At 52.9% G+C, this 13,435-nt stretch overlaps 1 protein-coding gene and 1 non-coding gene across 2 annotated transcripts; one reads left to right on the forward strand and one right to left on the reverse strand.

Annotated features, from left to right (window-relative positions):
- Nucleotides 1-4,566: 4,566 nt before the first annotated feature.
- Nucleotides 4,567-4,640, forward strand: TRNAN-GUU (transfer RNA asparagine (anticodon GUU)). The gene has a single exon. It is a non-coding gene; the product is annotated as a tRNA-Asn (tRNA).
- Nucleotides 4,641-12,103: 7,463 nt separating this feature from the next.
- Nucleotides 12,104-13,042, reverse strand: LOC142403509 (olfactory receptor 14C36-like). The gene has a single exon (XM_075489767.1). It carries the CDS (start codon nucleotides 13,040-13,042, stop codon nucleotides 12,104-12,106), a length of 939 nt encoding a protein of 312 aa, XP_075345882.1.
- Between the last annotated feature and the right edge of the window lie 393 nt (nucleotides 13,043-13,435).

A 13,435-nucleotide genomic window follows, 5' to 3' on the forward strand; every position in this document is an offset into this window, starting at 1 on the left:
CTCCCGGACAAACTCAAACACAGAAAGGAAGCCTAGAGAGGGTGGAAGCAAGGACAGGGAGCCTGGGAGGAATACAGAGAAACTGTCCGAGCAGGCAGGGATCAGGTTAGGAACGCTAAAGCCCTGATAGAATTAACTGTGGCCAGGGACGTCAAGGGCAGCAAGAAAAGCTTCTATAGGTACATCAGTGATAAAAGGAAGACGAGGGAAGATGTGGACCCTCTCCAGAAGGAAACGGGAGACCTGGTTACCTGAGATATGGAGAAGGCTGAGGTACTCAATGACATTTTTGCGTCAGTCTTGACCAGCAAGTGCTGAAGCCACACCACCCAAGTTGCAGAAGACAAAGGCGGGGACTGGGAGAATGAAGTACTGCCCGCCATAGGAGAAGATCAGGTCTGAGACATCTAAAGAAAATGAATGTGCACAAGTCCATGGGACCTGATGAGATGCATCCGTGGGTCTTGAGGGAACTGGCGGATGAAGTTGCTAAGCCACTATCCATCATATTTGCAGAGCCGTGGCAGTCTGGTGAAGTTCCCACTGACTGGAAAAGGGGAAACATAACCCCCGTTTCTAAAAAGGGAAAAAGGAAGACTGGGGGAACTACAGGTCAGTCAGTCTCACCTCTGTGCCTGGCAAGATCATGGAGCAGATCCTCCTGGAAACTCTGCTAAGGCACATGGAAAATAAGGAGATGATTGGTGACAGCCAACATGGCTTCACAAAGGGCAAATCATGCCTGACAAATCTGGTGGCCGTCTCTGATGGGGTTACAGCATTGGTGGATAAAGGAAGAGCAGCTGATGTCATCCACCTGGACTTATGCAAAGCATTTGACGCTGTCCCGCATAACATCCTTGTGTCTAAATTGGAGAGACATGGATTTGACGGCTGGACCAGTCTGTGGGTAAGGAAATGTCTGGGTGGTTGGACTCAAAGCCTGATGATCCAATGCTTGATGTCCAAATGGAGAACAGTGATGAGTGGCATTCCTCAGGGGTCGGTATTGGGACTGGCACTGTTTAACGCCTTTCCAGCAACACGGAGAGTGGGATTGAGTGCACCTTCAGCAAGTTTGTGGATGACAGCAAGGTGAGTGGTCTGGTTGATACTCTAGAGGGAAGGGATGCCATCCGGAGGGACCTTGACACGTGGGCCCATGTGAACCTCATAGGGTGGTGCTTAGCTGCCGGCTGGGGCTAAACCACAACAAAGACCAAGTGCAAGTTCGTGCACATGGGTTGGGGCAATCCCAAGCACAAATACAGGCAGGGCGGAGAATGGATTGAGAGCAGCCCTGAGGAGAAGGACTTGGGAGAGTTAGTTGATGAGAAACTCAACGTGACCCGGCAATGTGCGCTTGCAGCCCAGAAAGCCAATCACATCCTGGGCTGCATCAAAAGAAGCGTGACCAGTGGGGCGAGGGAGGTGATTCTCCCCCTCTACTCTGCACTTGTGAGACCCGCACCTGGAGTACTGTGTTCACCTCTGGGGCCCCCAGCATAAGAAAGACATGGACCTGTTGGAGAGAGTCCAGAGGAGGGCCATGAAGATGATCAGAGGGCTGGAGCACCTCTCCTATGAAGACAGCTTAAGAGAGCTGGGGTTGTTCAGCCTGGAGAAGAGAAGGCTCCGGGGACACCTTCTAGCAGCCTTGCAGTACCTGGAGGGGGCCTACAAGCAAGCTGGAGAGAGACTTTTCACTAGGGCATGTAGTGATAAGACAAAGGGTAATGGTTTTAAAGGGAAAGAGAGTAGATTTAGATTAGATATAGGGAAGAAATTCTTCACTATGAGGGTGGTAAGGCACTGGAGCAGGTTGCCCAGAGAAGTTGTAGATGCCCCATCCCTGGAAGTGTTCAAGGCCAGGCTGGATATGGCTTTGAGCAACTTGGTCTAGTGCAGGGAGTCCCTGCTGTGGGATAATCGCTGAGGTGACTTAGACATTAGAACTTATTTTCACACTTTTAGGTAAGGCACAGCATTGAAGAAGCTTCCCAGGTGGGAGGTCCTGTCTGAACCTCATGACTCAATGGGAGGGTCCCCCCCCCAGCCACTCCTCAGACTAATGCGACAGTAAACTCTTAACGCAACACCTGCCCATGGCAGAGGGGTCGGAACCAGATGATCTTTAAGGTCCCTTCCAACCCAAACCATTCTATGATTCTAGGTTTCTATGTTTCTATGATTCTATGTCTTAGCTCCACACGACGAGTCCCAGAGGAGAAGCAAGACTGCCTAAATGCAACATGCAGATGGATAGGTGATACCATCAATAAGAACAATTAATCAACATTGGAGACCAATGAGGAAAGCCAAAGTTCTGGATTGAGAACTCCCTGGGAAGAGCAAAAAGCAAAGGTTGGGTCCATGGGTGACAAGTAGCCCTTGCTCTTGCAGTTAGTCTCTGGTTTGAGACAGCTTCCTGAGCAACATGTGCATCCTTGGAGGGTGATTCCCTGGACCCACACCAGGCAGCGGCCAGGTTTCCCAGCAGGGCTTTCCATCCCCCCTTCCAGAAATGGCCATGTCTCTCCATTCAGCATTCATGGATCCCACAGCACCAATTTGCGAAAGGCTTCTAGGTGAGGGGAAGGCCTCCCTCAGGCACATCTGTCCTCCTTGAATCCCAGTCTTGTGCAAGGCTCGGGTGGGTGGAGCTCGTTTGGTGCCCACGTTTGTCTGACACATGGCTGGTTAGTGCCATTACCAAGCAGGGAGGGAGACCTTTGGTCTCAGGACAAGTTCTGCCCAAGGCAGTTGCAGCTCACAGCTGTGGTGCCTCAAGTCACTGACCCATGCCTGGGGTCTCTGATAAATAAAGCCCCATACACGGAAATCACCACAGTTAATGTGGGTGACGTGATGCCGTGGTGCCAACATGGAAATTTCCAGCCCGCATACTACGTTCAGGAGAAGAAATATTGATCTTCCTCTGCATCGACTCTCACTACCCTGTCACATCTTTCTGCATGTACTCCTTCAAGGGCCCCTTCTCAACTTTCTGCAGTCTGCCTGATGCTGCCTTCAGCCAAATCCTGAATTATGTTCCTACCTGTCCCTTCCTACGTATCTCGCTGAAGGTTTTCCACTGAGGTTACCGACTGTGGAAAGTGGACTTCAGTGGAGGCAACTTGGAATTCATAGGCAGCTGAGGAATGTCTTTTATTTTTTATTGAACTATTCCTTTCTTTTCTTTTCTGTTCTTTTTTTTTTTTTCTTGGCAGGTAAGAACCATCCTTCTGTGACTGCGCAGCTGGTTCTCCAACTACAGCAGGTGGGAACTGGTGCAAATGCACCTTCAGCTGCAGGCTATGGTGGGAGAAGCTTGGATTTGAGAGAGCATGATGCAAGTCCCAGGTGGCTGCTGATAGAAATGGCAGGGTGTGTGGGAGGTGGGGAGGACAGAGTTTGCCCACACAGTGTTGTACAGAAAGGATCTTACTTTTCCTACATGTTCAGACTTCATCAGGAGACGCATCAGGAGATGAATAGGAATTGGGGAAGGCTGATATCACTTGTTGTGTAAGCAGAAAAGTGAAGAAAACTGGTGAAAGAAGACATCCTGTTGTATTGATATTTATTCCTGAAATCTTCTCAGTTTGGCTGCACTCCTGGAGTCTCTCAACTCAGCCCCACGAGACTTGAAGCATTAGGGAGAATTATGCAGGGAGACTTGGCTTGGCATGGCATTTTGCATGTTAATGAGCCCTCTGGTGCCAAGTTCCTGAACTGCAGGTACTGCAAGAATGAACCGGCCTCTACAGGAGTGAAAAGCTTCCTGAGGTGCATCCAAGGGTGGGGAGTGAAGGAGAGGAAGAGAGGAAGGGCAGCTCATGGGGCATGTTGAGCACTGTCTAGCCACCCCACAGCAGAGGGCATTCCCCATCTCCCAGGCTGAGGCATGCACACAGGATGGGAACCTCTCCTTTGTGCAGGGGCCTTCAGCCACATTCCCAGGGCAGACCTATTCCTCCTCCACCCACAGACATCAGTGGCTTTCTATTGCTGGGCTCACACACGGTTGGAATGACTTACTAAAGCCCTCAACCATCGCCTTGCTTCTTGACGAGTTCCCTACACCCTCTCTCGCATCCGTACGCACTGCCAATCACTGCCTGATCACTACCCGAGAAGCTAAGAAGCTCTCAAGGCTTTCCCTCTCATCCTCAGGGGATGACCACGTTTCTGCAGTCACCATTCGTGCATCGTAAAAACACCAGTTGAGGAAGTGCATCTTGGTGAGGGGAGGACCTCGCCGAGGCACCTCTGTGCTCTTTGAGGTGTAAGCGCTTGTGCAAGGCTGCAGGAGGAGTTGCTTTGGTGGCCAGCTTTGTATTGCAGATGGATGGTGTGCAGAGGGCAGGGAATGAGAGAGGACTGCTACCAGAAATGCCATGGAGGGGAGGTCCGGTGCTCAGGGAAAGAAGGATGAAGGGTGGACACTCCGGGTTCTGGTGTTTCTCTTGCCAAGTCCCCACTGTGGGTGACGAAGCTCTGCTTCCCCAGAAATGGCCAAGCATCTGCCTGCCGATGGGAAGCACTCCATAGCTCACTTTGGGAGTCTCTGTGGCGCAATTGGTTAGCGCGTTCGGCTGTTAACCGAAAGGCTGGTGGTTCGAGCCCACCCAGGGACGCCTTCCCCTTTCCCTGCCCGTGACAGGGGGCTTGCAACTACAGGACCTTGCAGCTCCCTTACAACCCAAACCCTTCTATGGCTCCAGCAAAAGAGGAGCCCATTCACTCCCCTCTCCAAAGGCAGAGCATTCAAAACAAACTCATAGCAATTCCTTACTCCCTTTTGCTTGCGCACGCACCTTTGCATCACTTATTAAACTGCCTTTCTCTTCACCCAGGACTCTTTCTCACTTTGCCCTTCCAATGCTCTCCCCCCTCCAGCTCAGGGGGACTGAGCCAGCAGCTGCGTGGGGGCTGAGCTGCCAGCTGGGGACAACCCACCCTGGGATTTGCCTTATTTCTACTCTCACTAACAACAGCAGCACTAACATGCTCTAAAATAAGGTCTTCCTCTTCTTCATGATGCTAAACTCTTTTTCTTTCATGTTACTCCTTTCCTTCATTCTTCCTTGACAAGACACTTATAATTTCTCAGTATTATAGTCTGCCATGAAGTTGTTAGAACAATACTTTTTCTCTCCTTTCTAACTGTTATCATCTAATGGCAACACCTCTCAGACAGTATTGTCCCTACATCATTTCTTTCATTCCCATTTCCAGTCTCTGTGTGTGTGTGAGGAGTTGTTTATCGTGATTATCACATCCCTGAGCAGCTCGTCCTTGGTTGCCAGTACCGGATCCAGGTGAGCACCCAGGGCCTTTGTTGGCCCACTGGGCAGCTGTATTAAGAAGGTGTCCCGCGGTGCTGCAGACTGTTTGCACCTTGTTTTGCCTGGTCCGTGAATGCCAGGGCAATTACAGTCCCCCACAGGAACTGGCTCATTGCCCTGCAGACTTCCTTGGGCTGCTGCCAGAAGACTTCTCCTGCTTCCTCACCCTCACTGCATGGTTCATAACTGCCAACACGATGTCACCCTTACTGGCCTCTCTAATCCTCAGTGACAGAAGCTAAGCATCCTGCAAGACCTCCAGACATCTGAGCTGGCCCTTCACACTGGGGACATCCCCCATCCTCACCTTCCCGGCCACTCTCTTCTGCAGAGCCTCTATCCCTCCACTGCAGCACCCCAAGTGAGCAAGCTGTCCCACCACATCTAATTTCATCCAAAACCATCACAGTGCTGGGAGGCTCCAGCTCCTCCTGTCTGTTCCCCAGCTCCTCCCGCCTGTGCACGTTTGCGCTGCAGCATCTGAGCTGAGGCACCGGGGCTGAGCACAGACTCGTTACAGGTAAACATGGTACCAGGGCCCCAGGGCCCCCACTCTGCTTCACATGCTGGAGTGCTTGGCAGATGTTAATGTAACAAGGAAATGAGGTGCCCACAGACTGCCCCGCAGTCTCCAAGGCCAGAGAAACGAGGCTGCGCAATGACATCTTGTCCAGAGAAATGTTTGGTGACTGCAGAAACTCTGCAGGGCTGTGGGGCTTGCAAGACAAACTCCAGGAAGGACAGGGTGCTGCAGAGACAGTCTTTGCGGATGGGCAGCCTTGGTCCATCCACACTGTGGACATTGTTATCACCTTCCCTCTCCATATCATGAGGCAGCGAGGGCAGAGGAGAGAAGTAAGAGAGAGGTTAAAGGCAGTGTGGAGTGGGAGGATGCTGAGAGCTCCCTGGAAGAGAAATCTTCACGGCCCTTAACACAGTAAGTCTCTGGCTGCAGGGCAATGCACTTGAGTACTCTGGAGGGGTCTCCTAGAGCTGGCACATCCCAGAGCAGGCAGGATCTGGCAGGATGGCTCTCCGGGTTCCTTTCATGTGGAGAAGGACACGCTCCAGCCCAGGGCTGTCCTTCAGAGCAGGGTCCCTGCACCCCAGGAGGCTGTGTGCCAGGCAGGGACTCTGCTGCCTGCCAGGGTCAGCACTCAGCCTGCCCAGCGAGCTCCCCACAGTGCTGTGGGGAGAAGCTGTTGGTTAAAGGAGTGACCCCCGGCAGGGCAGGGTCCTTCTGCTGTCGTGAGGGTGCTGCGTGTGTCAGGGCTGCTCACAGCTCCACATCACCCCCAGCATCTTTCTGAGGGTCCTTTTGAAGAAGTACACCAAGGCAGCATTGACTTGAATGGGAAGGTGTTTGTGCTTTGAGGTTTCTCATCTTGGTTGTCTGCTTGGGCAGCGGGAGATGGGAATTTATTTCTCTCTGCTGGAGAAGGCACTGAGACCGCAGAAGATTTTAGGGGTTTTCCTTGAAAAGTCTCTCAAAACTTCTCCCTGTCTTCCCTCTTACACAGGCCCCAATGCCTTCAGGCAGCAAAAGTCCAACAGCAAATGTCCAACAGCAGCTCCATCACCCGGTTCCTCCTCCTGGCGTGAGCAGACATGCAGGAGCTGCAGCTCTTGCACCTCTGGCTCTTCCCGGGCATCTACCTGGCTGCCCTCCTGGGCAACGGCCTCAGCATCACCGCCGTAGCCTGTGACCGCTGCCTCCACACCCCCATGTACTTCTTCCACTTTAACCTCTCCTGCCTCGGTCTGGGCTCCGTCTCCACCACTGTCCCCATATCCATGGCCAATTCCCTCTGGCACACCAGGGACATTTCCTATGCAGGATGCACTGCCCAAGTGTTTCTGTTTGCCTTCTTGATGTCAGCAGAGTTTTCTCTTCTCACCATCATGGCCTATGACCGCTACATGCCATCTCCAAACCCCTGCGCTATGGGACCCTCCCGGACAGCCGAGCTCGCAGCAAAGCGGCAGCAGCTGCCTGGGACAGTGATTTCCCCTACGCCATGCTGCACACTACCAATACATTTTCACTACCGCTCTGCCAAGGCAATGCTGTGGACCAGTTCTTTTGTGAAATCCCTCAGATCCTCAAGCTCTCCTGCTCACGCTCCTTACTCAGGGAATTTGGGGTTCTTATATTTAGTGCTATTGGAGCACTCGGGTGTTGTATTTTCGTTGTGCTGTCCTGTGTGGAGATCTTCATGGCTGCGCTGAGGTTGCCCTGTGAGCAGGGACGGCACAAAGCCTTTTCCACGTGGCTCCCTCACCTGACCGTGGTCTCCCTGTTTGCCAGCTCTGCCATGTTTGCCTACCTGAAGCCTCCCTCCATCTCCTCCCCATCCCTGAATCTGGTGGTAGCAGTTCTGTACTCGGTGGTGCCTCCCACAGTGAACGCCCTCATCTACAGCACGGGGACCAAGGAGCTCAAGGATGCCCTGAGGAAAGTGATTTAGTGGCCATTTTTCAGTACTTATGGACTTCCCTTCTCTCTGCACAAATGACTCCTATGGTATCCCATTGCAGGTGCCTGCTTTGTTCATTAGTCGTTGTCATTATCATTATCTGTATAACATAAATATTGGGATTCACTTCACTGCTAAGCATGAATGAACCTTCTCTGTGTCTCCTGACTGTCAGGAAAAATCTTTCGAACACTGCATCACAGCTCTGTCTCCCATAGCATCTTTGTAATAAAATGGCGTCTCCTCCGTGCACTGCCTGAAGACTGGGCTCTTCATCCAAAGCTGGTGACGAGAACAGGCACGAGCAAATGCTCCCCAAAGGAGCCTGTTGGTCCATGGATTCAGGATCAAAGAGCTCCTTGTCCTGTTGGTGCCTGTCAGAGACTGAGTGTTGCATTTAGGCCTTACCCGTTGGTGTCTAGTGAAAGTGGAGACGGTGAGCAGTCACCGAGTCGCTGAGGTACATACCCAGGGCTGTTCCACATGTGACACACAGATGATGTCCTTGAGGAGGGCAGTCTGGAGCTGCCTGGAAACCCCAGGCATCTCCATGGATGGCACGGGCCTGTGGCGGGCAGTGACTGGAGCACCATAAAGAGAGAGATTGGGCAAGGTGGAGTCCCTCAAAGGAAAAGTGCGAAACCCAGGCGTCTACAGGGAAACAAGGACTCTGCTGTCCCAGAGGAGGAAATGGGGCGCCAGCAGGCGCATGAAAGGGAGGCAGGAGAGGCATTCATGTCACCCCCAGTCACGACTGAACGTTTCCTCTCCTTGGAAATGCACCATAGTCCCTTCAAGCACCTTCCACCTCCACAGACTCTTAGGCAGGGGGCTTAGCAGCAGTGATCCCCACCCAGCTCCCGAGGGCCAGCAGGGAGCACAAGGAGAGGGCCAGGAAGGACCAGAACGATCGCGGAGAGGTGAGATGGGATCTGATGTGGGCTAGAGTTTGCGCCAGAGAAAATGCCCATGTTCAGCTAATTCAAAACTGTTTCTAGACCATGGATACCCTGAAGCATGCTTACAGTGCAGAGCCAGCAGTTCTTGCTCCACCAGGCCTGGGACGTGGCGTTTCCCACTCCCCATCCCTTTGTGCCATCGTCCCTCACGAAGAGTGACGTTGAGATGGAGGCTGGCACTGTGTCAGGGCTTACACTGTGGAAGCATGACCCAGCAGACCTGTGAATTTGCTGCTCTCCCTTAGTCAGTCCGTGTGCCGAGCACATGTCCTTGGGACAGCCTCCCCCACCTTGTGTGCTGGCTCTAACCCCCAAAAGTCACCCCCCATCCTGGCCCTTTGTATTTTTCGTCCCTTGTGCAGACCACGGCAGGGGGATGTTTCCCCAGCCCTGAATGCATCCTGCACCATGTGGTGCCTGCAGGGTTGGGCTGGGGGGGCCACATGTGGGGCAGCAAGGCTGTGCTGGTGCAGGGATTAGCATGTGAACATGAGCCACACTGCCAGGACATCCCCAAATTACCTTCAAACACCAGCCAGGCAGGGCTGTCACCCCAGTCACCGCAATGACTCTGGGATCCCAAGAGGCACCATGAGTTGGAAGCATAGGGTGGGCACCACAACCCCAGCTCTGCCAGCAGACCTTCTGAAGCCAGAGCTGCTCCCAATGGTTGGGAGAGGACTCACTGCTGCTCACAGGGTTGGGGGTGGCTTGGGGGCTGCAGCCACCAGCACCGCCTGCCAGGAGCCCCAAGACACAGCGGCGAGTGTCGGTTCCCGGCACCAAAGCTCCCAGTGCCTCCCCTCCTCTGTGACCATCCTCGCTCCGGAGCACCACTGGGTGCGAAGGGGAGCTGCTTGTTGTAGTAGTCACTTCAGCATTAGTAGCAAGGCTTGCTGAAGTCTTAGGCCACAAGAACTTTCACCCAGATCCACCGACCGTGCACTGAACTTTGACTTGGCCCCCCAAACCCATGCAAACCAGAAAGATGAGGAGGCTTCAACCTTAGCAGAAGCTGCGATCTTAGAGAGAAGAGAAGAATCGGCCCGCCAAGAGACAATGAAAGGGCCCAATGAAGAACGGGAAGACCCCAGACCCAAATACTACTATTGGTCCGAAGAGTCTCCTGAGGGGAGGGGAATTTAGATACCTTAGATATACCTCAGATATACCTTACAGGGTATAATTACCCAGGGATTTCTTTGTTCTGGCTCCCTCTCCGGAGGCACCCAGCTCGAGCTGTTTTCACTGCTGTACCAATAAATTCACCTGGCGCGCGTCGTCTCGGAGGCTCTGCTTCGGGAAACCTAGGGTCGAGCCAGAGGGGAGAGAAAGCGCCCGAGAGCGAGTGTATGTGAGCGAGGAGTTGAAAAGGGGCACCCATCAGCTCAGTGGAGCTGCCGCTGCGATGGGACTTTGGTCCTAGCAGTTAAAGTCTCGGGCGGTGTGTGTGCGACTCCCTGAATGGTGTGTGAATGCTCGGGCAGCGGCTTCTCCTTTAACACTGCTGGAGCTCTTCTCTGCTGACCCGCTGCCATGGCCCCTTCTTGTGTTCAAAGTCACTGTTGCGTAGGAGTCTGAGGAGTGGCTGGAGGGGGGGAACCCTCCCGTTGAGTCAGGAGGTTCAGACAGGACCCCCTTGCTTTCTAAACTCCTTCTCAGAGAGGAGTCGAGGTGCGTCTAAGTCCAGTCTTAGTCTCACACTTGGTCAACGGTTTATTTTCTAAGGACGGTACATGTAGCCACCCATCAGAGTCAACGATTGCCTGTCAGAGCCCTCTCAGGGCTTCCACTGAAACAGCTTCGCAAAGTTGATTAAGGTGGCAGCGCTAAAGTAATTTGACAGCGTTCTAAGTCCAGTCAATTATTGCACACCCCTGTCTCCGCCCTGGTGCCAGCTCACAACCACTACCACAATCCCTCTGCAGTCTATGCCTCTGCTTGGAGCTGGCCACCGTGGTGTGCCTGCATGGCCCTGAGGATCCCAGAGGGGCTGTGCTTGGAGAGCAGGTTGTGACAGTCCTCGGTCTGAGTAGGGCTGAGGATCTGGTTGGGGATCATGACGGAAAGGAAGGGACAAGAGATTGCAAGGACAAGAAGCAGGAAGGGAAATTTCACAGGAGGTTAAGGAAAGACAAAGTTACAGAGATATATTTGTATGATCATGAGAGTGGATCAGCACTGGTTCAGGGGCCCCAAGATTTTCAAAACTCACCTGGAGAAAGCATTGACCAATCAGATGTAACTCTAAAGTTCTCCATGCTCAGAGCATATCATGGTACTGGAGACCTCCAGAGGTCCCTTCCAACTCAAATCCTCAAGGAGGAAGGAGCTGGACACAGCAGTCAGGGTAGGGGATACTGCTGTGTGTTGAGGCATTGCTGGCATTTGTAACCCCTGGTGCACCTTTTCCTCAGAGTGACACGGCGAATGAGGTCATCCTCAAAAGGAGGCCTCTGCTCCATGGGCACCGGGAGTGCAACCAGTGTGGGGAAAGGACAGAAAAGTTCTCAGAAACACTGCCAGGCATTCCACCATCACAGAATCACAAAATAGTTGGGGTTGGAAAGGCTCTCTGGAGATAGCTAGTCCTCCCTTGAATCCTAAGCCATAAGCTCTCAGTTGGCTCCTCACCCATCCCCAGGCCGATGTCCAGCCACTTCAGCTGCTCTCACATAAAATGCAACTCCCCCTCCTCGTCTTCCCATACAGGCCTTCCAAAAGAGCTGTATCCCTCTGTGCAACACTCCAGTCGTGGGAGCCATCCCACCATGTCCCCATGATGCCAGTAAGATCGTAGCCCTGCAACTGCCCACAGACCTCTAACTCATCGTGTTGATTCCCCATCCTGTGTGCATTCCTCTACAGGCACTTTAGAGAGGCACCCCAGCTTCTTGAGATCCTGGAGAGGGTTTGGCAGGTTTCTCCATCAAGGGGCATTGTAGGCACGTTTTGCTTAAGAGGAAGGCTTCAAAGAGCACTTTACAAAACATGATTTTTTATTTTCATGGGTACATTTTATTACTTTTCACTTTAGAGGAGAGCTGATAGCAGCATTCTGCAATTGATATTGATCCACTGTGCCTCCTAAGGAGGATGGGACAGGCAGAAGAAGCAGTGCCTTGAGGTCTGAGACGATGGTCAACCTTGCTCCTTCCCTCCCCAAGCCTCAGGCTCAGGTTCTTGCCTCTGGAGAAGCACGGTGACTCCAAAAAGTGGTTTTCAAAGGCAATGTTCAAGCAGAGAAGAAAAGAACCAAATAATCAAGCCTGGCCTGAGACAAACTTGGAATCGCCTGTGGAAAGAGAAGGGCAGCTTATTCCTGCTGCAACAGCAGACAGCGGATCAGTCTCTTTAGTGCCTCTTTGAGCTCCTGAGTCCTCATGCTGTAGATGAGGGGGTTCACTGCTGGAGGCACCACTGCATACAGAACGGCCACCACAAGATTCAGAGCTGGGGATGAGCTTGAGTGGGACTTCAGGTAGGCAAACATGGCAGAGCTGGCAAACAGGGAGACTACGGCCACGTGAGGGAGGCACGTGGAAAAGGCCTTGTGCCGTCCCTGCTCAGAGGGGATCCTCAGCACAACCGTGAATATCTGCACATAGGACAGGACAAGGAACAGAAAACACCCACAAGCTACGCAAAGACTGACCACAGTAAACCCAGCTTTCCTGACGTAGGAGTGCGAGCAGGAGAGCTTGAGGAGCTGGGGGATTTCACAGAAGAACTGCTCCACAGCATTGCCTTGGCAGAATGGAATGGAAAATGTGTTTCCAACGTGCAGCACCGCATTGAGGAAACCACTGCCCCAGGCAGCTGCTGCCATTTTGATGCAAGCTTGGCTGTCCATGACGGTCACATAGTGCAGGGGTTTGCAGATGGCTACATAGCGGTCATAGGCCATGACGGTCAGAAGATAATACTCTGAAGAAACAAAGAAGAGAAACCAAAAGACCTGGGCAGCACATCCTCCATAGGAAATGGTCCTGGTGTCCCAGAGGGAATTGGCCATGGATTTGGGGACAGTGGTGGAGATGGACCCCAAGTCGAGGAGGGAGAGGTTGAGGAGGAAGAAGTACATGGGGGTGTGGAGATGGTGGTCACAGGCTATGGCGGTGATGATGAGGCCGTTGCCCAGGAGGGCAGCCAGGTAGATGCCCAGGAAGAGCCAGAAGTGCAAGAGCTGCAGCTCCCGCATGTCTGCAAACGCCAGGAGGAGGAACTGGGTGATGGAGCTGCTGTTGTTGGACATTTGCTCCTTCCAAGAGTGCGTGACTGTCCAAGGAGGAAAAGACAAGTTCAAACAGACCTGCTTGAGCAAAACCCATTGCATGCGACCCAGAAACTCTGCCCACTGCCTTCCTAGCTCTCTGGGGGACATTCTGTCAGGTGTCTAGCTGGACCTCCAGTTTGTGCTGGCTGCGTGCGCTGTGAGGATCAGAGTCCTCTGCCCATGGGTCCAAAGGAGGTAGTCCTGCTCTGCAGCAGTGTTAACACAGAGGTGGCAAAAAGCCTTCTGATTGTTGTTCCAGGGGCAGGACGCCCTGAGCTGACTGCGGAGGGCTTAGTCTTGTCACCCGGCAGGTAAATTCCTATTGACCACCATGAGAGGTGAAATGAGGAGCACGCCCAGCTGCTTCCTGGA

Source organism: Mycteria americana, unplaced genomic scaffold, assembly GCF_035582795.1.
Source record: "Mycteria americana isolate JAX WOST 10 ecotype Jacksonville Zoo and Gardens unplaced genomic scaffold, USCA_MyAme_1.0 Scaffold_37, whole genome shotgun sequence".
In the NCBI taxonomy this organism is placed as follows: domain Eukaryota; kingdom Metazoa; phylum Chordata; class Aves; order Ciconiiformes; family Ciconiidae; genus Mycteria; species Mycteria americana.